Source organism: Mesoplodon bidens, assembly GCF_964165515.1.
Source record: "Mesoplodon bidens genome assembly, chromosome: 18".
In the NCBI taxonomy this organism is placed as follows: Eukaryota; Metazoa; Chordata; class Mammalia; order Artiodactyla; family Ziphiidae; genus Mesoplodon; species Mesoplodon bidens.
In genome coordinates, this window is record NC_138175.1 from 50,937,912 (window position 1) to 50,958,791 (window position 20,880).

At 49.2% G+C, this 20,880-nt stretch overlaps 1 protein-coding gene across 1 annotated transcript in view; it reads left to right on the forward strand.

Moving 5' to 3' along the window:
- Positions 1-20,880, forward strand: part of RELB (RELB proto-oncogene, NF-kB subunit) — a 30,314-nt gene that overhangs the window by 1,007 nt on the left and 8,427 nt on the right. Inside the window, exons 2-7 of the mRNA XM_081217587.1 lie at positions 258-305; positions 5,411-5,757; positions 14,347-14,504; positions 15,852-15,943; positions 16,125-16,256; positions 17,777-17,881. Of these exons, the coding sequence (XP_081073713.1) occupies positions 258-305; positions 5,411-5,757; positions 14,347-14,504; positions 15,852-15,943; positions 16,125-16,256; positions 17,777-17,881 (882 nt within the window). The remainder of the gene's footprint in view (positions 1-257; positions 306-5,410; positions 5,758-14,346; positions 14,505-15,851; positions 15,944-16,124; positions 16,257-17,776; positions 17,882-20,880) is intronic.

Genomic DNA, 20,880 nt, shown 5'->3' on the forward strand with positions numbered 1-20,880 from the left:
CTCCTCCAGGCCCTTCTCAGCCTTCTTAAGGGAGAGAAGCAGCAGGGCCTGAGTGTGATGAAGGGTGGGGTGACTGACAGAAACTAGGGAACCTGTCCATGAGTTAAGGAAGGAAGGCCGGACCATGCGGGCTATAAGGGTGAGGGGCATGCTCCAAAGGGGCGGGGCCAGGAGAGGAACGGGGTGGGGCTTGGGAGATTCTCTGGTTCTCCCGCCGTATTTCCATCACCTCCTGAGACATGCCTCCCTCCCTGCAGGGGCCGCGGACCTCTCCTCGCTCTCGCTCGCCGTTTCCAGGACCACGGGTGAGCAGCCCTCCACAGTTCCTGCCCATCTGCACGCTCAGGATGGGGCAGGGGGAATCCTGTGGAGGTGGCATTGTGTACGCCTCTGTCTGGGGGTTTTGCGGAGGTCTACCTCAGCTTTCCTCAGCCTGTATCCCTCCCTGCCCGTTGAGATGGGGTCCCCAGATGCCCCTACCTCCCGGGTGATAGGGCAAGTAAAACTAACCACTCTAAGAGAGTCCTCTTTAGAGATTCACTATGGTAGTTCAGAGAGTAATAATTACATACTGGTGCCACCACCCCTTCACTGTAAGTCACTTCCCTTCTCTGGGCCTCAGTTTTTCTCATCTGTAGGATGGGCATAATATCAATGCCTCAGAGGGACCGAGAGGATTCAATGAGCTGATACAGCTAAACAGTATCAGTATTAAAGCAATAACAGTATTAAAGCAGTGTCTGGCACACAGTTAAGGGTCACCCAGAGAACTGTTAAAACAGTTTTGGGCCCCACCTCCAGAGTTTCTGATTCAGTAGCTCCAGGATGGGCTCTAAGAGTTTGCATTTCTAGCAACTTCCCAAGAGATGCTGAGAACCAGTAGTCTATAAGGCCCCTCATCCTGTGCCATCCAAAATTCAGTGCTGCCCAAGGAAATGCAGAAGCATGGCCAAAGGGTGACATCATCTCTCATAAATGTGCTGGAATTTGGAGGGCAGGGATTGAGTCCTGTCACCAGGAAAACTCAGTGGCCCCAGTAGGCTGGGTCTGAACCTCTCTCTGGAGGTAAAATCTTGGGATGGACCCCAGAAGTGCTGGCGTGGCTGTGGAGGAGGCCCTGCAGGTTCTCTAAGAGGTTTGTGAGTTTGGGAGATAGTGAAAGGTGGGGAGATGGCATTGGGAACAGGTACTGCCAAGCACTGGTTCTGGGCAAGAACAAGGTTGAGACTTTTCTGACCCAAGACCTAGATCTTTGGTTTCTTTCAATTGAGAGTAATTTCTGACGTTATCCATTCAACAGATATTTACTGAGTTCCAGTTGCATACCTGGCCCTGTGCTGGGCAGTGCTGAGCACTCAGCAGTGACCAAGACAGCCCTGGCTCCGCCCTCACAGGGTTCCCTACCTAGATGTGGAAGCAGATATGTACACAATGAATTAAATGTAGGATTATAAAATGTGATAAAGGCCCTAAACAAATCTTGGGATCAGTGACACCTAAATAGCATGGTGGGGATGGGAGAACGACTGAGATAGAGTGGGAGGGAAATTTTCCCTCATTTTGATGGGCCAAACACATACTGGGCCCTGGGTATACAGTGGGGATGGGGCAGATGTGTTTCCTACTCTCTGGTGTTCACAGTCTACAGGAGACAGATATGAATCACTCTAATGTACAGTCATGTCACATCCTAGCCAGTGCCATGAAAATGATAAAACCAAGGCACCTAACTGTGAGTGACTGGAGTGGGGGTTCTGGGGGCTATCTTGGATAAAGTAGTCAGGGAAGACCCATCTAGGAGGTGACATTTGACCAGGGACCTGAAAATGGAGGAGGAGACATGCAAAGATCTGAAGGAAGAGCATTCTGGTAGAGACCAGCCTGTGCAAAGGCCCTGAGGCATGAAAGACAGCTGCTCAAGTGTGGCCCATCCTGGCTGGCCCTGAATGGTGGCAAGTTTGTGTGCGAGTTTGGGAGGGGGGCAGGTTGTTATTTGAGCTGAGTCCTGAATAAAGAGAAGAAGTCCCTAACATTTCCTGGCTGAAAGAGGATTTTAGATAATAATAATAATGGCTAAGTTTTATGGAGGGCCTGAAGTGGTCGGACCCTGTGCTAAGCAATTTCCGAGTGTGCTTCTAAATCCTCATGTTAATGCCTGAGATATATCAAACCTTTTTATAGAGAAGGAGGCTCAGAGAGGTTAGGAAACTTTCCCAAGGCAACACAGCCAGAAGTGACAGCCGGGATTCAAACTAACATCTGTGTGACTCCACACCCCGTGCTCTGAAACCATGTCTTCCAACCTCCCCATTTTATAGACAGACAATCTGAGGCCTAGAGAGGGGAAGCCACTTACCCACATCCATAAAATAATGTCTCCCAACACCTTACCCAACAGCAGCCAGCATTTATGTATCGTCTACTATTATGGCAGTACTAAGTGCTTCCCGTATATTAAACAGCCCAACCAGACAAGCATTATTATTGTGTCCATTTTATAGATGAAGAAACCAAGGCACAAAAAGAGTTTAAGTAATGGGCTCAAGGCCACATGGCTAGCAAGGAACAGAGCCAAGATTTGAACTGAGGCAGTACAAAGCTTCAGCCACAGCTGCCCGGGCCTCAGTTTCCCCTCGCAGCCTGGGCGCTCCTTGAGGGCTCAGACAAAGTCTAACTCATCTTTGGATCCCCAGGTCATCCAGCACGGATGCCTGAGAAGGTGTTTCCAAGTTGAAGTGACTTGAAATTGGCCCTGCCAGTGATCTGTAGCGTGTCCCTTCCTCTCTCCCAGCCTCAGTGTCCCCATCTACCAAGTGGGGATGTCTTCCCCACCCTGGTGACTTCACAGATCACATGAGATAAGCGGGGCAGGAAGTCTGCTTTCCAGGGAGCAAAGGTCTGGCTGCTGGGAGCCACTCCCCGAGAGTGGAGGAGGAGGACAGGTCTGGCAGCGGTGCAGCTTGGCAACGATTCAGTGGCCAGCGGCCAGTGCAGGCAACCCTGGATGGGGCATCTGGCCCCGGTCTGCCCTCCCTTGCTGTGTGACCCCACAGCCTTGCTTGCTCCCTCTGGACTCCACTTTTCCTGTCTGTGGAATCATGGGAGGTTGGTTTCCATCCTCCACAGTCCCTTCCACGGCTGAGCTTTCCTGAAGGGCTTCCCCAGCTTTGCTGTCATTCCCCCCTCAGGAAGTAGGGGCAAATCCTGGATACCAGCTGGGTACTGCTGGGGACTGGCATGGGATGCAGAGGGAGGTGTTTGCCTAGAAGTGAAGGATCAGCCTTCCTGGATCTTCAGACACCAGAAAGTGATCTCCCGGCGTCTAGGGTGGGCTTTAGGGAGGGGTCCACCCCCACATTTTGTTTAGAATCTTGGGCATCCATTTTTTCCCCTGGTGATGAGACCCTTGGCTTTTCCTTAGATTCTCAACACTGCTTCATAATCCCTGGTCTAAAGTTTTTTGGGGGGAGGCATTTGAGGCCTGACCCTGGGACCCCAACATTGGGAGCTGAAGGGAGGGTAGGCCAGGAGGGAGAGATGGGGGTTAGGGCTTAACATCCCAGGGAGTCACAGCCCAGGATTTCCCAGGATGGAGGAAGGGGGAAGGGCTCTGGGAGGGGATGGGGTTGGGGAATCTGTCTTAAAAGATGAAAGTCTTGACCACTTCCTGGACCTCACCTTTCTCTTTCTCTTCCTTCCACAGATGAATTGGGTGAGTATCACAGGGCAGTTCTGGGGGGAGGCTGGGGAGTCCAAGTACTCACAGAGAGGGATCTTGGCCTTCCTTGTTGGGGAGGAGGTCACAGTGTGACTTCTGGGACTGCTGGGGGATTTTAACAGAGTCATGTGCTCCCAGGGTACTTAGCAATGTTTGACACTCAGTTAAGATTCGGCATATGCCAGCTGTCTTTAATATTAGTTACTGTTACTACAACTATTGTTCATTCATTCGATGAGTTGTATTGAGCACCTGCTGCATGCCAGGCACTGTCCTAGGCACCGGGGATTCAGCCACGAACCAAAGTCCCTGCTCTCTTGGAACTGATACTCTAGTGGCAGAGACAGGAGGAAAAGGAATAAAGAACAAAATAATGTTAGGGCTTCCCTGGTGGCGCAGTAGTTGAGAGTCTGCCTGCCGATGCAGGGGACACGGGTTCGTGCCCCAGTCCAGGAAGATCCCACATACCGCGGAGCGGCTGGGCCCGTGAGCCATGGCCACTGAGCCTGCGCGTCTGGAGCCTGTGCTCCGCAACAGGAGAGGCCACAACAGTGAGAGGCCCGCGTACCGCAAAAAAATAAAATAAAGTTAGATTGGGCTAAGGAAATAAACAGCAAGAGGCCTGGGGAAAACACATTAGATTGGGCCTTTCTGAAGAGGTGGGCTGAGACCGGAAGGATGAGAAGGAGCCAGCATGGGTTGAATCGGGGGAAGCGTGGAACAGGCAGATGGAGGAGCCAGTCCAGTGCCCTGAAGAGGGAGGGCCGGGCTTGGTGGGTGCAAGTGACAGAAAAGAGACCAGAGCATGATGAGAGGGGGCAGCGGGAGGCAAGAAGCCCAGGACAGAGGGGGCCCGTCCACAGAAGGCTCAGTGGCCAAGGTCGGGGGTGTGGGTTTTGTCTTTGTCCTGTTTTCCTGAGATGAGTGGAGTTTGGGGAGAGTTTTATATGGGAAAGGTGTTGACTTTGACTCTTAGGGAGATGGGAGCCACTGGAGGCTTCTGTTCAGAAGGGGACAGGGTCTGACATCAGATCCCTCTGGCTGTGTTTGGCAGATAGACTGGAAGAGGCGAGGTGGGGAACAGGAGCAGTGGTTCAGACGGAAAATGATGGAGGGTGGCCAGGGAGGAAGCAGTGGGGGTGGGGAGAGGTGGTGGGACCGAAACGTATATTTGAGGGAGAGGCAGGAGAAGTTCATGGATTGGACATAGTAGATGTGTGATCCTAAGCAGCTGATAAAGATGTGCATCCTTACAGCTTGAGCACCGTGGATGGTGGCGCTGCTTTCTGAGATGGGAACGGCTCGGGCAGAGCACCTGTTATGCTCGTTGTTATTAAATGGGGCAAGATGGAGGCAGGGGTACCTGTGACTCGATCCGGGTGAGAGGTGATGGAGGCGTGGGTTCAGGAGCTGTTTCGGAGGCGTGTGGACAGGAGGGTGCAGGAGAAGGAGAAACCAGGCCGACCCCTGGGGTTTGGGGCTTCAAGAACTGGGGGACGCTACGCGTCTGTTACCAAGAAGGAGGGCAGGGGCTTTTCTGTGTTCGGAGCTGACGCCCCTGCCCTTGGCCCACGAGAAATATGTCTTGAAGAAATGAACGGACGGGAAAAGGCGAGAGCAGCACAAGTCTGGGGGTAAAAAAAGCCTTTTCTTTGACAATCAGCGTCATCCTAGGTTTTGCTTCTCCCGCAGAGATCATCGACGAGTACATCAAGGAGAATGGCTTCGGCCTGGAGGGGGCGCAGCCGGGCCCGGGCGAGGGGCTGCCGCGCCTGGTGTCCCGCGGGGCGGCCTCCCTAAGCACCGTCACCCTGGGCGCCGCGGCGCCCCCGCCCCCGGCCACGCCGCCGCCCTGGGGCTGCCCCCTGGGCCGGCTGGTGCCCCCGGCTCCGGGCCCTGGGCCGCGGCCGCACCTCGTCATCACCGAGCAGCCCAAGCAGCGCGGCATGCGCTTCCGCTACGAGTGCGAGGGCCGCTCGGCCGGCAGCATCCTCGGGGAGAGCAGCACAGAGGCCAGTAAGACGCTGCCCGCCATCGAGGTGGGCACCAGGGGCGGGGGCGGCACCGGGGGCGGTGGGACTCGCGTGTCCCCCGCCCCGGAGATTCATATGCATGTATTTCATTATTCATGTATCTTATGGTGGTTATTATTATTGCTGTTGCCATTGTTGGAGCGGATGATACCACTGTCACTTGACCTTAAATTTAAAGGGCATTCAGAGAAAGGCCTTCTTCCCGGCAATTTGACAGTATTGGTCAAAATGATCATTGGTAGCCTCCCGGTTCACCAGTGAGGCCTTAAAAATCAGAGTATCTGGATTCGAATCCAGGTACTGCCTTGGGCAGGTTACTCGGTCCCTCTGTGCCTCCTCCTCTACAAAATGGGATAATACGGACTTCCCTGGCTGTCCAGTGGTTGGGACTCCACGCTTACACTGCTGGGGACCCGGGTTCGATCCCTGGTTGGGGAACTAGGATCCTGCAGGCCCTGTGGCGTGGCCAAAAAAAATTTTAAAAACTGAATAATAATAATAACCAAGCACCTGGGGTTGTTGGGAGGAGTAAATGAGTTACTTATACACGCCAAGTACCTCCAACATGGTGAGTGCTCAATTGAGATAGCTTCTAGTATTGCTAGTATAATTATTATTATCATTATTACTCTTAGGCCAGGCCATTCCACTTCTAGGAACTTATCATGTAGATATGCCTGCATCTGGGTGAAAGGGGGACGTACAAGGTTCTCCCTTGCAGCCTTGTTTGTATAGAGAAGAATTGGAAGTTTCTGTGTTAATCATCAGGGGACTGGTGAAATAATCGATACATCTACCGATTGCAGTCCTATTCAGCAGGGACAAATATATCTGTGTAAGTGTGCAGATAAATATAAATGCATACAGTTAATACAGAAAAAATTTTAAATGCAGCCATCCCTTAAGTACTGATGTGGAAGTATCTATCTCCAAGATATATTAATTTTGTTTAAATTGAGGTACAGAATTTTGTGGGTATTATACAGTTGACCCTTGAACAACATGGGTTTGAACTGGGTGGGTCCGCTTAAACGGGGATTTTTTTCAACAGTAAATACGATCCCCAGTTGTTGGAATCCCCCCAGGCGGAACCGCAGAAACACGGATACTGAGGACCAGCTATAAGTTATAGGTGGATTTCCCACTGCAGGCAGGGTCGGTGCCCCAGTGCTCCCTCCCCCCTCCCTACATTTTTGAAGGTAAACTGTACTACCGTGTGTGTCAAAAAGAGGGGAAAATAAGATTTTCAATTTGTATTTGGTAGTATTTGCATACAGAAACTCTGGAAAGGAAAACAAATACAGGTGAATTCTTTTTTGGAGGCAGTGCTGAATAGATAAGGTACAGACAAGATTTTCAACTATACCCGTCTTTATTTTATTTTTTATTTTATTTTTGACTGTGTTGGGTCTTCGTTGCTGCGCGGGCTTTCTCTAGTTGCAGCGAGCGGGGGCTGCTCTTCATTGCAGTGCGTGGGCTTCTCGTTGCGGTGGCTTCTCTTGTTGCAGAGCCCAGGCTCCAGTAGTTGTGGAGCTTGGGCTTAGGTGCTCCACGGCATGTGGGATCTTCCTGGACCAGGGGTCAAACCCGTGTCCCCTGCATTGGCAGGGGGATTCTTAACCGCTGTGCCACCAGGGAAGCCCTTTATTTTGTTTTAAAATTTTGAATCATATGACATGGATCAAAATGTTCAAAAATATGAGGGGGCATGTTAAATTAACATAATTTAAATTAAAATGAACAAAAGTCCCCCACTCCTGCCTCCAGGTTCCCCCCCACCCACCCAGAGGTAACCATTGTTATCAATATCTCATGGAGCCTTTCAGGAGTATTTTATGATTAATGATTATACAGGCAAATATATATATACGTATATACTCCCCTTTTGTACATAAAGGGGAGCGTGCGTGCGCGTGTGTATATAAAATGTGTGGGAATTTTTGTTTTTTGGGTTTTTTTGGCCGTGCCACGCAGCTTGCGGGATCTTATTTCCCCAACCAGGAATTGAACCCAGGCCAGTGGAAACATGGAGTTCTAACCACTGGACCACCAGATTCCCTTCCAGAAGTTATTTGAGTGACACACATGAAGGAGATAATAGATGAACCGAGTTGTTCTCTACAGCCCTGCTTGTAATAGCGGGAAACAGGAAACAACGAAAATGTCCACCAATAGGAGACTTGCACAATATATTATCCTATATCCACACGGCGGGATGAGATGGTAAAGAGAATAAGACAGCTTCAGTCATGCTGATGTGAGCTCAGCTCCAAGATATATTCTTAAGTTAAAAAAAAAACACATTTTAGGACTTCCCTGACGGTCCAGTGGTTAAGACTCCACGCTTCCACTGCAGGGGACACGGGTTCGATCCCAGGTGGGGGAACTAAGATCCTGCAAGCTGTGTGGCGTGGCCAAAAAAAACCCACACAACTTCTGGAAGTGGGATTGCCCGTCAAAGATGATTTGACGGCTGTTGCCAAATTGCCCTGCCCTGGGGGCTGCATGCATGACTGTCTCTCCCAGTGATTTCTGAGAGGCCTGGTTCCTGTGCCTCTCCAATACAGAGACTTCATGTGTTTCTGGACCTTTGCCCAAGTGCCCATGGACCCTGAATTATGTGCTCACCATCCCCCCAGCCCTGGATCCCGGGCTCATCTGATCCCTGACCTCCAGCTTCCTCCCTGGTGACCAGCTCTCAGTCTCCTCCAGATTTCCCCCTACAAGACCGCCAGAGGGGTGCTGTTAAATTACACATCTGCTCCTCTCCCCTGTTCAGAATCCTCCTTTGGCTCCCTAGCACCCTCAGGAGGAGACCCAAGATCCTCCCTGAGCCTCTAAGGCCTTTCATGGTCTGGCTCCCGCTGCCCATTCCCATCCAGCCCTCCTCACTCACCACCATCCAGCCTCCAGCCCTTTGCCTGTGCCATTCCTCCTGCCTGGAGTGCTTCCCACCTGTAGCCTGCTCACCTCCTATTCACCCGTGAAGCCTCAGCCCACCTCAGGGACGCCATCCCTGACCCCAGCCCCAGGTCCCAGCTCCCTCGTGTGAGATCTGTTTCCCTCTCCTCTTCCTCAGTGGGATTTGTACGCAGAGCTTTACTTGGGGGATTCGCAGAGCAACCCTGTCCTAGCCCAACAAGTTTGGATTTTAGGGTCAGAAAGACTTGGGCTTTGGTCCTGGCTCTGCCATTTACCAGCTGTGTGGATTAGGGCAAGTCCAGTGCTTCCCTTGGCCTCAGTTTCCTCATCTGTAAAATGGGGATGACGCTCCTGCCCCCACAGGACACTGTGAGGAAACCAGGGAGATGGCCCAGCACTGGTGTGCAGGACCCCTTACTCAGACAGGTGGTTGTGGTTGTTGTTATTGGATTTGGCTCTAGGCGTTGTGGCCAGAAGTAGTGTGTTACCGGGACATTCTGGTGAAAAGAATGGTTTACTTTGAAACGTATATTCCATCACTGACTTTTCAGGAATGGGCAAGTGTGGTACGTTAAGGGGCAATTTGTAACCCCTCATTTATCTTTAAGCATTTTGTCTGTTTTTCCAATTTGATAAGGGATATTTTTTCAGCTTTATGTCTCAACTTTTTTGGAAAAATTTTAAACCTATGCAAAATAGACAAGGATAGTGCAATGAACACCCGTATCCTTTTGCCACATTTGCTTTATGCCTCTCTCTTGGTTTATTTTTTTGGCCATGCTGCGAGGCTTGTGGGATCCTAGTTCCTGGACCAGGGAACGCACCCGGGCCCTCGGCAGTGAAAACACAGAGTCCTAACCACCGGACCACCAGGGAATTCCCAATGCCTCTCTCTCTCTCTCTTTTTTAAAATAAACTTATTTATTTTATTTACTTTATTTTTGGCTGTGTTGGGTCTTCGTTGCTGCACGCCAGCTTTCTCTACCTGCGGTGAGCGGGGGCTACTCTTTGTTGTGGTGTGCGGGCTTCTCATGGCGGTGGCTTCTCTTGTTGTGGAGCACAGGCTCTAGGTGCACAGGCTTCAGTAGTTGTGGCTCGCGGGTTCTAGAGCACAGGCTCAGTAGTTGTGGCGCACGAGCTTAGTTGCTCCGCGGCATGTGGGATATTCCTGGACCAGGGCTCGAACCTGTGTCCCCTGCATTGGCAGGCGGATTCTTAACCACTGCACCACCAGGGAAGCCTGTCTCTCTCTTTATATAGACATTTACGGAGGAAGATTTGAAAGTGAGTCAGAGATATGACACTTCACTCAAAATGTTTCAGCCTGTATCTCTCAAGAGCCATGACTTTTTTCTACGATGTAGGACCTGTCTAATCACAATGCTGTTATCACATTCTAGAAACGTAATATTCATGCAAGAATATTATCTAAGATTAAGTCCATAGTCTAATGATCCCAGCTGACCCCAGATATCCTTTATACCTGTTTTTTTTCTTGTCTGCTTGTTTAAAATCCAGTCCAGGATCACATGCTGCCTTTAGTTGTCAGGTGTTGCTATGGTCTGAATGGTTGTGTCCCCCCCCCTCCAATTCATATATTGAAACCCTAACCCGGAAGGTGATGGGGAAGGTCCCTTCCACCGTGTGAGGTCACAGTGACACAGTCTGCACCCAAAAGAGGCCCTCACCAGAACCCAGTCGTGCTGTCACCCTGATCTTGGGCTTCCAGCCTCCAGAACTGTCAAGAAATAAATTTCTGTTGTGTATACGCCACCCAGTTCATGGTATTTTGTCACAGCAGCCCAAACAGAGGAAGACAGGTGTCTTTGGTATCTTTTGACTTGGGTTCATTCCTCGGTCTGTCTGCATTTCAGGACAAGGACATTTGTGGAGGACAGGAAAGGCGTTTTGTAGAATGTCCCACATTCCGGGTTTATTGGCTGTTTCCAGATTAGATCAGGTTATTCATTTTGGTGGGAATACCCCAGCGGTGATGCTGTGGCCCTCTAGGAGTCTCACATCATGGCCATGGGGTGGCAGTTTAATATCTGATGCTGAGTCAGAGCCCGTGGTGAAGGTGGTGTATTAGTCAGCTCGGGCTGCCATAACAAAATACCACAGACTGCGTGCCTTGAACCAAGTCCAAAACCGAGCTATCAGCAGGGCTGGTTTCCTCTGAGGCCTCTCTCCTGGGCTTGCAGACGGCTGCCTTCTCGCTGTGTCCTCACTTGGTCTTTCCTCTGTGTCAGCACTGGTATCTCTTTGTGTGTCCAAATTACCTCTTCTTGTAAGGCCATTAGGAGACTGGATTAGGACCCACCGTAAGGCCTCATTAATTGACTCACCTCTTTAAAGGCTCTATCTCCAAATACCATCACATTCTGAGGTACTGGGAACTAGGGCTACAACATACGAATTTTGGGGGCGTGCAGTTAGCCCATAACAGGGAGTGACCACCATTGCAAAGGTATAGATTTCCCTTTGTAATTAGTACATTACCTGTGGGGTGATACTGTGAGGCTGTTTTCCCCAACTTTTTATTTCTAAGTCTTTCCAGGCAGTTATTCTAGCTTTGTGTTGGCTTTGATTTCAAAGAGTTAGAACAGTAAATGTCCAACAGTAGGGGGTGACCTGACTCCGAATTTCGATTTAGTATTTTCATCCTCATCTTTTAGAGGAGGAAACTGAGGCTCAGAGAGTGTAAGTTACTTGCACAAGGGTACAGAGCAAATTCATTGTAGTAATTACTGCCATTTACTAAGTGCTCTTGTGTGCCAGGTACTTAGTACCTATTTTACAGATAAGGACGGTAAGACCAGAGAGGTTTATCACACAGACGGCCAGTGGTAGAGCCTAGTTTGGTACCAGTTCTGACTGACTTCAAGGCCTAACGTCTATCCACAATCTCGCATGACATCTCAAAGATGAAAAGCTTTCGTGACTTCCCTGGCTGTCCAGTGGTTAAGACTCCGAGCTTCCACTGCAGGAGCCGCAGGTTCGATTCTTGGTCAGGGAGCTAAGATCCCACATGCCACCTGGTGCAGCCAAAAAAAAAGGGATGAAAAGCTTTCAGCCTTGCAGTCTTCATGACTCCTGAGATTGTTGACTCTGAGCTTTTCAGAATCTCGTAATGTTACATCAAGGAGCTGGTTAAACTAATGGTTTTAACCCATCTGACTCAATGAAATTTGTCTACTCAATATAAATTGTCTACTCATAATCATCCCTGAAATCCATAATGCCCTAACTTTAGTATGAAGGAGAAATAAAAGGAAAATTATACAGCCTATACAAGCACATTTATTTCAGTATGTAAATGCTTGGGCACAGCCTCAGGGAAATGAAAACAAAGTAGCAGTTGCTTTGGATCTCATTAATACAGCAGCATGAATGCAGCCCGACCCAGCGTGGTGGACTAGGCGACTTAAATGCCACAGGTCCAGCGTGGCCACAGGTGACAGGATTTTCCAAAATGGTGAACAACTGTGAATTCCCTGGCAGTCCAGTGGCGCAGCAAAAAAAAAAAAAAAAAGGCCACCAAAGTGGTGAACAATTCTCAGTTCAAACGAAATCAATCTTCTCTCAATTAACATGGTGATTGCAGTCCCTGAAAATTTGGTGTATTTGAAAGTTATGGGAAAAAATACTGTACATGTAAAACATGTAGGTTCTGGGTTCTGACCATTTAAAACAGGTTTGTCACTGGTGTGAATGTTGGCGGGACATTCAGAGGGCTTGCAGTACTTGTGTGGGACTGTCCTGGTATTGCAGGCTGTGTAGCATCTGTGACCCTGTACTGCCTGCTGTGGGTCCTGATCCCAGTATCAACCAGAATTGTCCTCAGTATCCCAAACGCCCCCTAGAGGGCAGTACTCCCTCACTGAGACGCACCTGTTCATTGTATTTTATAGGCACCGGCTTTACACATTCGGAGCAGGCTTTTGTGGTTCTTTCTTGCCAGTTAGGGCCCTGTGAGTGACCCAGGAAAGCCAAGCGGCCACGTGGGTCTGGGCCCTGTCTCAAGGGGCTAGTTTCTATCTGCTGCCCCACGTGGCTGCTGAGTAGAAGTCCAGCCCCAGTTGCCATAACTTCCCTTTTAAAAAAGAGAATCTGGAAATCTGGAATAACGTGATGTCTCATACTTTTAAAATGTAAGCTCCAGATTTTCCCCAACTTTAAAAAATTATTTTATTGAAGTATAGTTGATTTACAGTGTTGCATTAATCTCTGCTGTACAGCAAAGCGACTCAGTTATACATATATATATATATATATATACATTCTTTTTCATGTTCTTTTCCATCATGGTTTATCACAGGGTATTGAATAGAGTTCTCTGATATACAGTGGGACCTTGTTGTTTATCCATCCTATATATGAGATTGCATCTGCTAACCCCAGACTCCAAGTCCTTCCCTCCCCCACCCCGCCCCAACCTTTTATTCTGAAAAAAAAATCCTTTAAATCTTTTTTTTCTAGGTTTTTTGTTTGTTTCATTGAGGTATAACTGATATACAAACAACACATGTATTTAATGTACACATTTTGATGAGTTTAGATGAAAAAAACTTTAATCTCCAGAAAAATTAAAAGAGTACAATAAGCACCTGTGTACCCTTCACCTGTATGTACCAGTTGACATTTTGCCCCATTTGCTATATCTGGCACTCTCTCTTCATACACACAAACACACACATACACGCATGCACAGCGCTCACACACACACAAATACACATTGTGTTTTTTGCGGACCCATTTGCAGATAAGTTGTAAATATCATGTTATTTCACCTCTACATACTTCAATGGGGATCTCCTAAAAATAAGCTCCTGCATGTCTAGGACACTCATTACCATCCCTAGGAAAATTAATAATATTCTATAATATCATCTAATATACAGTCCATACTTAAATTTTCCAATTGTCCCCCAAATGTGTGTTTTATAATTGTTCCCCCCCAATCTAGGATCCAGTCAAGGAGCCTATGTTGCATTTGGTTCTTGTGTCTCTGTAGCTTCTCTCCTCTCTTTTTGAAATTGAGTTATATTTGATCAAATCTTAAGTGTATAGCTCTAGGAATTTTGACATATATATATAAACTGTGTAACTACCAGCCAGGTCAAAATACATTTTTTGTTCTCTTTTAACCCAAAATATGACACCTGTATTTTTATTGTCTTTCTTGACACTAATATGTCTGACCAGATGACTGACCACAGTTTGGGCTTTTCTGATGTTTCCTCCTGATTAGATTCCAGTGATGCCCTTCTGAAGGGGCTGTCATAGAAGTGACGTGTTCTTCCCAGTACATCCCATCAGGGGATGCCTGTGTTATTTTGGCCCCGTAGTGGTGACGCTGACCTTGATCATATGGTTAAGGTGGTGTCTACCTGGTCTCTCCACAATTAGTATGTTATCTGTGGGCTGTACTTGGAGACCTTGTGTGCATGCAATTTTTTTAAAGTCGAGTGGCGAAAGAAAGCACATCTGTGGGGCAGCTCTCATATTATGAGGCCCCCAGGTTGGAAGCCTCCGGTTTAGGATCCTGGAGGGGTCTTCAGCAAACATTCCTCCATCGTCGGGGGAGAGGGGAGGGGCGGGGAACTACCAAAGGAGGCTTGGATGGGTGCAGGTGTTTGCAAAGGGACCCCAAGAGCACCTGTCTTCCTGCAGCTCCGGGATTGTGGAGGGCTGCGGGAGGTGGAGGTGACCGCATGCCTGGTGTGGAAGGACTGGCCTCACCGCGTTCACCCTCACAGCCTCGTGGGGAAAGACTGCACGGACGGCGTCTGCAGGGTGCGGCTCCGCCCTCATGTCAGCCCCCGGCACAGGTACCTGAGCCCTGACCCCTCACCCTTGGTCATGGAGATTTTGAGGGGCTGAGGATCACCCCGGAAAACCTTAGGAGCAGGGGCAGCTTAGCCACACTCTCCCCACCGCATTTCCTAGATGGGGAAACTGAGGCCTGGGGGCCGTGGAGGGTCTTACCTAGGCCTGGAACCCTGCCGCACACGCATTCACACGCATTATATTTATCCCCATTTTGTAGAGGAGGAAACTGAGGCTCAGAGAGGCGAAGGAGCCCAGATAGCCAATGGCAGAGCTGGAATTTGACTACAGACCTGACTTAGCTGCAAGTCCCATTCTTTCTTTTGCTTTATAATTTATATGCTTTTAATTTAAAAATTTAAAGGTTCAGAAAGGGTGTGCAGTGAAAAATAAATTTCCTTCCATCTTTGGTCCTCTGGCCACCAGTGCCTCTTTCTGGAGGCAGCTAAAGATATGCTATGCATATATATTTTTTTCCTTCCCTCATGAATGGTAGCAGACATTTGCACCTTGTTTTTATGTTCCAGTACATCTTAGAGATCATTCCTGTCAGTACATTTAGAGCTGCCCTATCCTTTTTATTGACTGCATAGTATTCCTATGTATGGATGCACACAATTAATTAAGTCCCTATGAATGGGCACCCACAATGGTTCCAATCTCTTGTTGCTCTATTACTAACTGTGCTTCAGTGAACAGCTTCACATATATACTCTTTCTTCTGCAGGATGAATTCCTAAAAATGAAATTGCTGGCCCCAAGTCTGTGCATTTATTCTTTTAGTGATTTATAAACTTAGTGAAAATGTCAGCTCCATGAAAGCAGGGATTTTATCTCTTTTGTTCCCTGCTGTATCCCCCAGTGCCTAGCACGGTCCCTGGCACACAGTAGGTGCTCAGGAAATATTGGTAGAATGAATGAATACTGCCATGTTGTCCTCCAATATGTGATTGCTGGGGCAACTTACAGTCCTGCCAGCAATGGGTGAGAGTGCCTGATTCTCCACAATATCTCCAGCAGAGGGTATTGTCAGACGTTTTGATCTCTGCTGTTTTGATGAGTTTTTTTTTTAAATTGGCATCACATTGCTGTTTAATTTGTAGTTTTCTTATTATAAATGAGGTCAACAGGTGCTTTCCTGTGGTAAAGATAAGTTCTCTCAAGAGTTCTCCACACCCCTGAAAGGTTTGAACCCCAGTCCCCTCCCAATGCTGGGACCCCTGGGCCTGGGGGGCTTCAGCCTCTGAGACTGTGAGCCCTGAGACAGTATCTACCAGAGCCGTCCTGTGGGTTAGGGCTACACCTGCCCCCTCAGGATTACCCCCCTTCCCCCCTTCCCCCCGACTCAGCTTTAACAACCTGGGCATCCAGTGTGTGAGGAAGAAGGAGATCGAGGCCGCCATTGAGCGGAAGATTCAGCTGGGCATCGACCCCTACAATGGTGAGTCCCCACGCCTAGCCTCAGCATCCTGTCCTCTCAGACCCCTCGCCCCCTCCGCCACCCCTGTCCCCTCACCTTCTCCAGTATCCACCATCGCCACAGCCCCATCCCTTCCCTGTCCCCCATCCCCCCACCAGGGTCTCCACCCCCCACACTCAGCCTTCCCGTATCTCTCCCACAGCTGGGTCCCTGAAGAATCATCAGGAGGTGGACATGAATGTTGTGAGGATTTGCTTCCAGGCCTCATACAGGGACCAGCAAGGACAGATGCGCCGGATGGACCCTGTACTCTCTGAGCCCGTCTACGACAAGAGTGAGTCGAGGGTGCTGTTCCATTAGGATTGTCTTTGGCTGCAGGTACCAGAAAGCCCCACATACAATGGCATGAACAAACAGGGAGTTCTTTTTTTTTTCTCAGTTATTAAGGCTGTTCCTATTGATTCAGCTGCTCAGCTGTATCAGGGTGCTGGTTCAGCAGCTCTGTGATTCTCTTGGGCTTTCCCTCATGGTCATGAACTGGCTGCCACAGCTCCAGACATCATGTCTGTGTTCAAGGCATGATGGGCAGTGACACCCTGTGTGGTGTGCAGGCTGTACACTGCCCAATTCTAGGGGTCAGCATTTACTAGCCTCTGGGAATGGGGCTTTCTGGTGTTGCAGAATGCACAACCAGTACAACTATACTAGGCAGCCCTTGAGAAGAGGCAGCATGAGTAATAATCTCTCTCTCTTTCATAGAGAAAATAATATATTCCTCAGAATCACCCTGGTAGACATCTCCTTATGTCTCATTGGCCAGAACTTGGTCCCGCGGCCACCCTTAGTTGCAAGAGAATCTGAGAAAGCAAGTATTTAGGTTTTTCATCCTCTATAGAGGGGTACAGGTATGGAAGAGGAGATTGGGAATGGCTGTTAGATTTTAGCCAGCCTACAGTGACTGCCACAAGCATCAAAATGGTCAGGGATATTAATTCAATCAGGACTTTTATGGGTGCAAGAGATAGAATCCCAACTCAAATAAGGAAAAAAAGAATTTGTTCCATTAACTAAAAATATCCAGAGGTAGCACAGTGCTTCAGGTCTGGCTGCATCCAGGTTCTCAGTGATGTCATTAGGGATCTCTTTCCATCTCTCAGCCATGCTTCCTTTATGTTAGAGTCACTCTTGGCAGGGCCCTCCCATGCAGGGGCAAAATAATTGTACGCAGCTCTAGTCTTACATCCTACCAGCATGACACTTCTCCCCTGCTCCCAAAGAGAGATTCTCTTACTCAGTATTTTTGCTCAAAGTCCCAGGGCTGTCTCTCATTGGCCTAGTTTTAGTCATGTCCTCCTCTCTGACTAATCAGCTGTAGCCAGAAGGAGGTGATGCTCTGATTGGCCAGGTCTAGAGCAAATGATCACTGCTGAGCTGGGAGTGGGCTCCGCCCTACCCAATCCCCATGACTGAGGTGGGGGGTGGTTCCTTAAAGGAAAACTGGGGTGTGGGGGGGCTGTTAACAGAAGAAGGGCCAGGACTGCTAGACTGGCAAAACAACATGTGTCCACTACAAGTTTCAGGCCATTAGCCCTCATCTAAGACTCATCCCTGACTCCTGACCCCACCAACCCCTCCCTGAGGTCTCAGGGTCTCCCTTTTGGGCAGACACTCACTGGACCTCAGCACGGAGGACTCATAATTGTCCATTAACCCCTCCTGCCTGGATCAGGCACCCTGGCTTTTCCATTTCCCACCTCTCCACACCGCGGGGTGGGCACCCATGGGGTACCTGGTAAGGGTTTGATGGCTGAATTCTCATTTTTTCTGTGTGCCCCGTCCTCTCCTCTTTCCCAGAGTCCACAAACACGTCAGAGCTGCGGATTTGCCGAATCAACAAGGAGAGCGGGCCGTGCACCGGTGGCGAGGAGCTCTACCTGCTGTGCGACAAGGTGCAGAAAGGTGAGGGGCCTGGGGCAGCGAGTGGGTGGAGTGGGGTCTGCCGGCTTGCAGGGGCAGCTGGGGAGCCCGGAGGATGAGAGGGTGAAGAAGAGCCAGTTAACCAGGGGAGCCGAATAGAAGGGTCCAGAGCTTTGCTTTTGGAGGCCGACAGAAACAGCCAATTGATTCATTCACTCACTGAGTCACTCACTCAGCTGCTCACTCATTCATGAACAAAGAAGGAGGCACAAACAAACAAACAGTGCTGGTCTGCGCTGCGTACCTGGCAGGCCTTGCCATCATGAGCTCCGGGGGGACTCTGGTATTAAAATCGTGGAGTTGCACAAATAAATGCTTTATGACAGTTGGATCAGGGCTACGAATGGAGAAAATGGACGATGTTTCCACATGATTCACATGTGTTCAAATGTCAAAACCCTTTTTCAAATAGGGTTTTGGGGGCTTCCCTCGTGGCATAGTGGTTGAGAGTCCGCCTGCCGATGCAGGGGACACGGATTCGTGCCCCGGTCTGGGAAGATCCCACATGCCGTGGAGCGGCTGGGCCCGTGAGCCATGGCCGCTTAGCCTGTGCGTCCGGAGCCTGTACTCCACAACGGGAGAGGCCACAACAGTGAGAGGCCCGCGTACCGCAAAAAAAAAAAAAAAAAAAAAAAAAGAATAAATAGGGTTTTGGGGTTTTTTTGTTGGTTGTTTAAAAAAATTTTTGGCCCGCGCCCCCTGCATTGGAAGCGCAGAGTCTTAACCAGAGTCTTAACCATTGGACCAATTAAAAACAGGGTTTTTTTAAAACCTGGGGGAGAGTTTTCTCTTTTTTCTTTTTTTAATATTTATTTGGCTGTGCTGGGTCTTAGTTGCAGCACGTGGGATCTTCGTTGCTGCATACGGGATCTTTTTTTTTTTATTCCACATTTATTTAAATTTTATTTAGTTTTGGCTGCCTTGGGTCTTCGTTGCCGCGCGTGGGCTTTCTCTAGTTGTGGCGAGTGGGGGCTACTCTTCATTGCGGTGCCCACGGGCTTCTCATTGCGGTGGCTTCGCTTGTAGAGCACGGGCTCTAGCCACGCAGGCTTCCGTAGTTGCAGCACGTGGGCTCAGTAGTTGTGTCTCGCGGGCTCTAGAGCGCAGGCTCAGTAGTTGTGGTGCCCAGGCTTAGTTGTTCCGTGGCAATTGGGATCTTCCTAGACCAGGGATCGAACCCCAGGCCCCCTGCATTGAGTCTTAGCCACTGGACCACCAGGGAAGTCCCTCTCTTTTATTGTATATATCTTTTCTCTAACCTTTGTATCTTCTATCATGTGACTCTGTTATAAATAACATCACCACCAACAGAAGAGCAAACATTTACCTTGCTCTTTTTTTTTTTTTTTTTTGCGGTACGCGGGCCTCTCACTGCTGTGGCCTCTCCCGTTGCGGAGCACAGACTCTAGACGCACAGGCTTAGCGGCCATGGCTCACGGGCCCAGCCGCTTCGCGGTATGTGGGATCTTCCCGGACCGGGGCATGAACCCGCGTCCCCTCCATTGGCAGGCGGACTCTCAACCACTGCGCCACCAGGGAAGCCCTACCTTGATCTTATTATTTTTTTTAATTTTTAAATTAAATTTATTTATTTTATTTATTTATTTTTGGCTGTGTTGGGTCTTCGTTGCTGCGTGCGGGCTTTCTCTAGTTGTGGCAAGTGGGGGCTACTCTTTGTTGCAGTGCGTGGGCTTCTCATTACGGTGGCTTCTCTCATTGTGGAGCACGGGCTCTAGGCGCGCGGGCTTCAGTAGTTGTGTCTCGCGGGCTCTAGAGCGCAGACTCAGTAGTTACGGCTCACAGGCTTAGTTGCTCCGCGGCATGCGGGATCTTCCCAGACCAGGGCTCGAACCCGTGTCCTCTGCGTTGGCAGGCAGATCCTCAACCACGGCGCCACCAGAGAAGCCTATCTTGCTCTTATTAAGTGCCAGACTCTGTCCTAAGCACTTTGTATGCGTCATTTATTCAATCATCTAATTGCCTAACAGTTCTATGAGGTAGATTCTCTTATTCCCTGTTTACAGATGAGGAAACCGAGGCACAGAAAGATTAAGTAACTTGCTCAAGGTCACGGAGGTAGTCAGGTAGAGACAGGATTTGAATCCAGGTGGTCTGTGCTTCTGGGAGGAAAAGTAAAAAATAAAGAAAGGGAGTTGAAAAAAAATCAGGAAGATGGTGAAAAAGTAGTATCTGGAGATAGATAATGCTGAGGAAGGGGATAGAGAGAGATGGCTGGAGGTGTTGTGGGGCACAGTTTGACTTAGTGGGGCCAGGGAGGACCGCTCTCAGGAGGTGACACTGGAGCCACGAAGAATCTGTGTGGCCATGTGAGGAAGAGTGTTCCAGCAGAGGGAACAGCAAGTGCAAAGGCCCTGTGGTAGGAGCAGGCCTAGTTGTTGGAGGAACAGTGAGGCCAATGGGGCAGGAGGGCAGTGAGAAGGGAGGAAGGTAGGAGAACATGCTACAGCCTCAGGAATCCGCCCCCCACAATCCTTTCTCAGGTTGTATGGTTATATAGTTAACGTCTATCTCCATCCCCACCCTCCCACCACTGGGTTGTCTGGGCAGGACCTGGGAGTGTCCTGGTGAGCAGCTGTGTCCCCAGAACCACCCAGTCCAGGGCCAAGCACACATGAGGTTCTCAGGGAAACAAACAAACAAACAAACTTTTTTTTTCCCCTGATTCTCTCTCTCTCTCTCTCTCTCTCTTTTCTTTTTTCCTGCAAGGTTTACTCTTAAAACAAAACATTTTAACTATCTTAAAGTGTATACTTCATTGACATTTAGTACATTCCCAAGGTTGTGCCACCACCACTCTCTAGTTCCGGAACATTTTCATCACCCCAGAAAGAAACCCAGTACCCATTAGGCAGTGACTCCCTATTCCCCTCTCTTCCAGCCTCTGGCATCCACCAGTCTATTTTCCGTCTCTATGGATTTACCTATTTTGGACATTTTATATAATAGAATCATACAATATG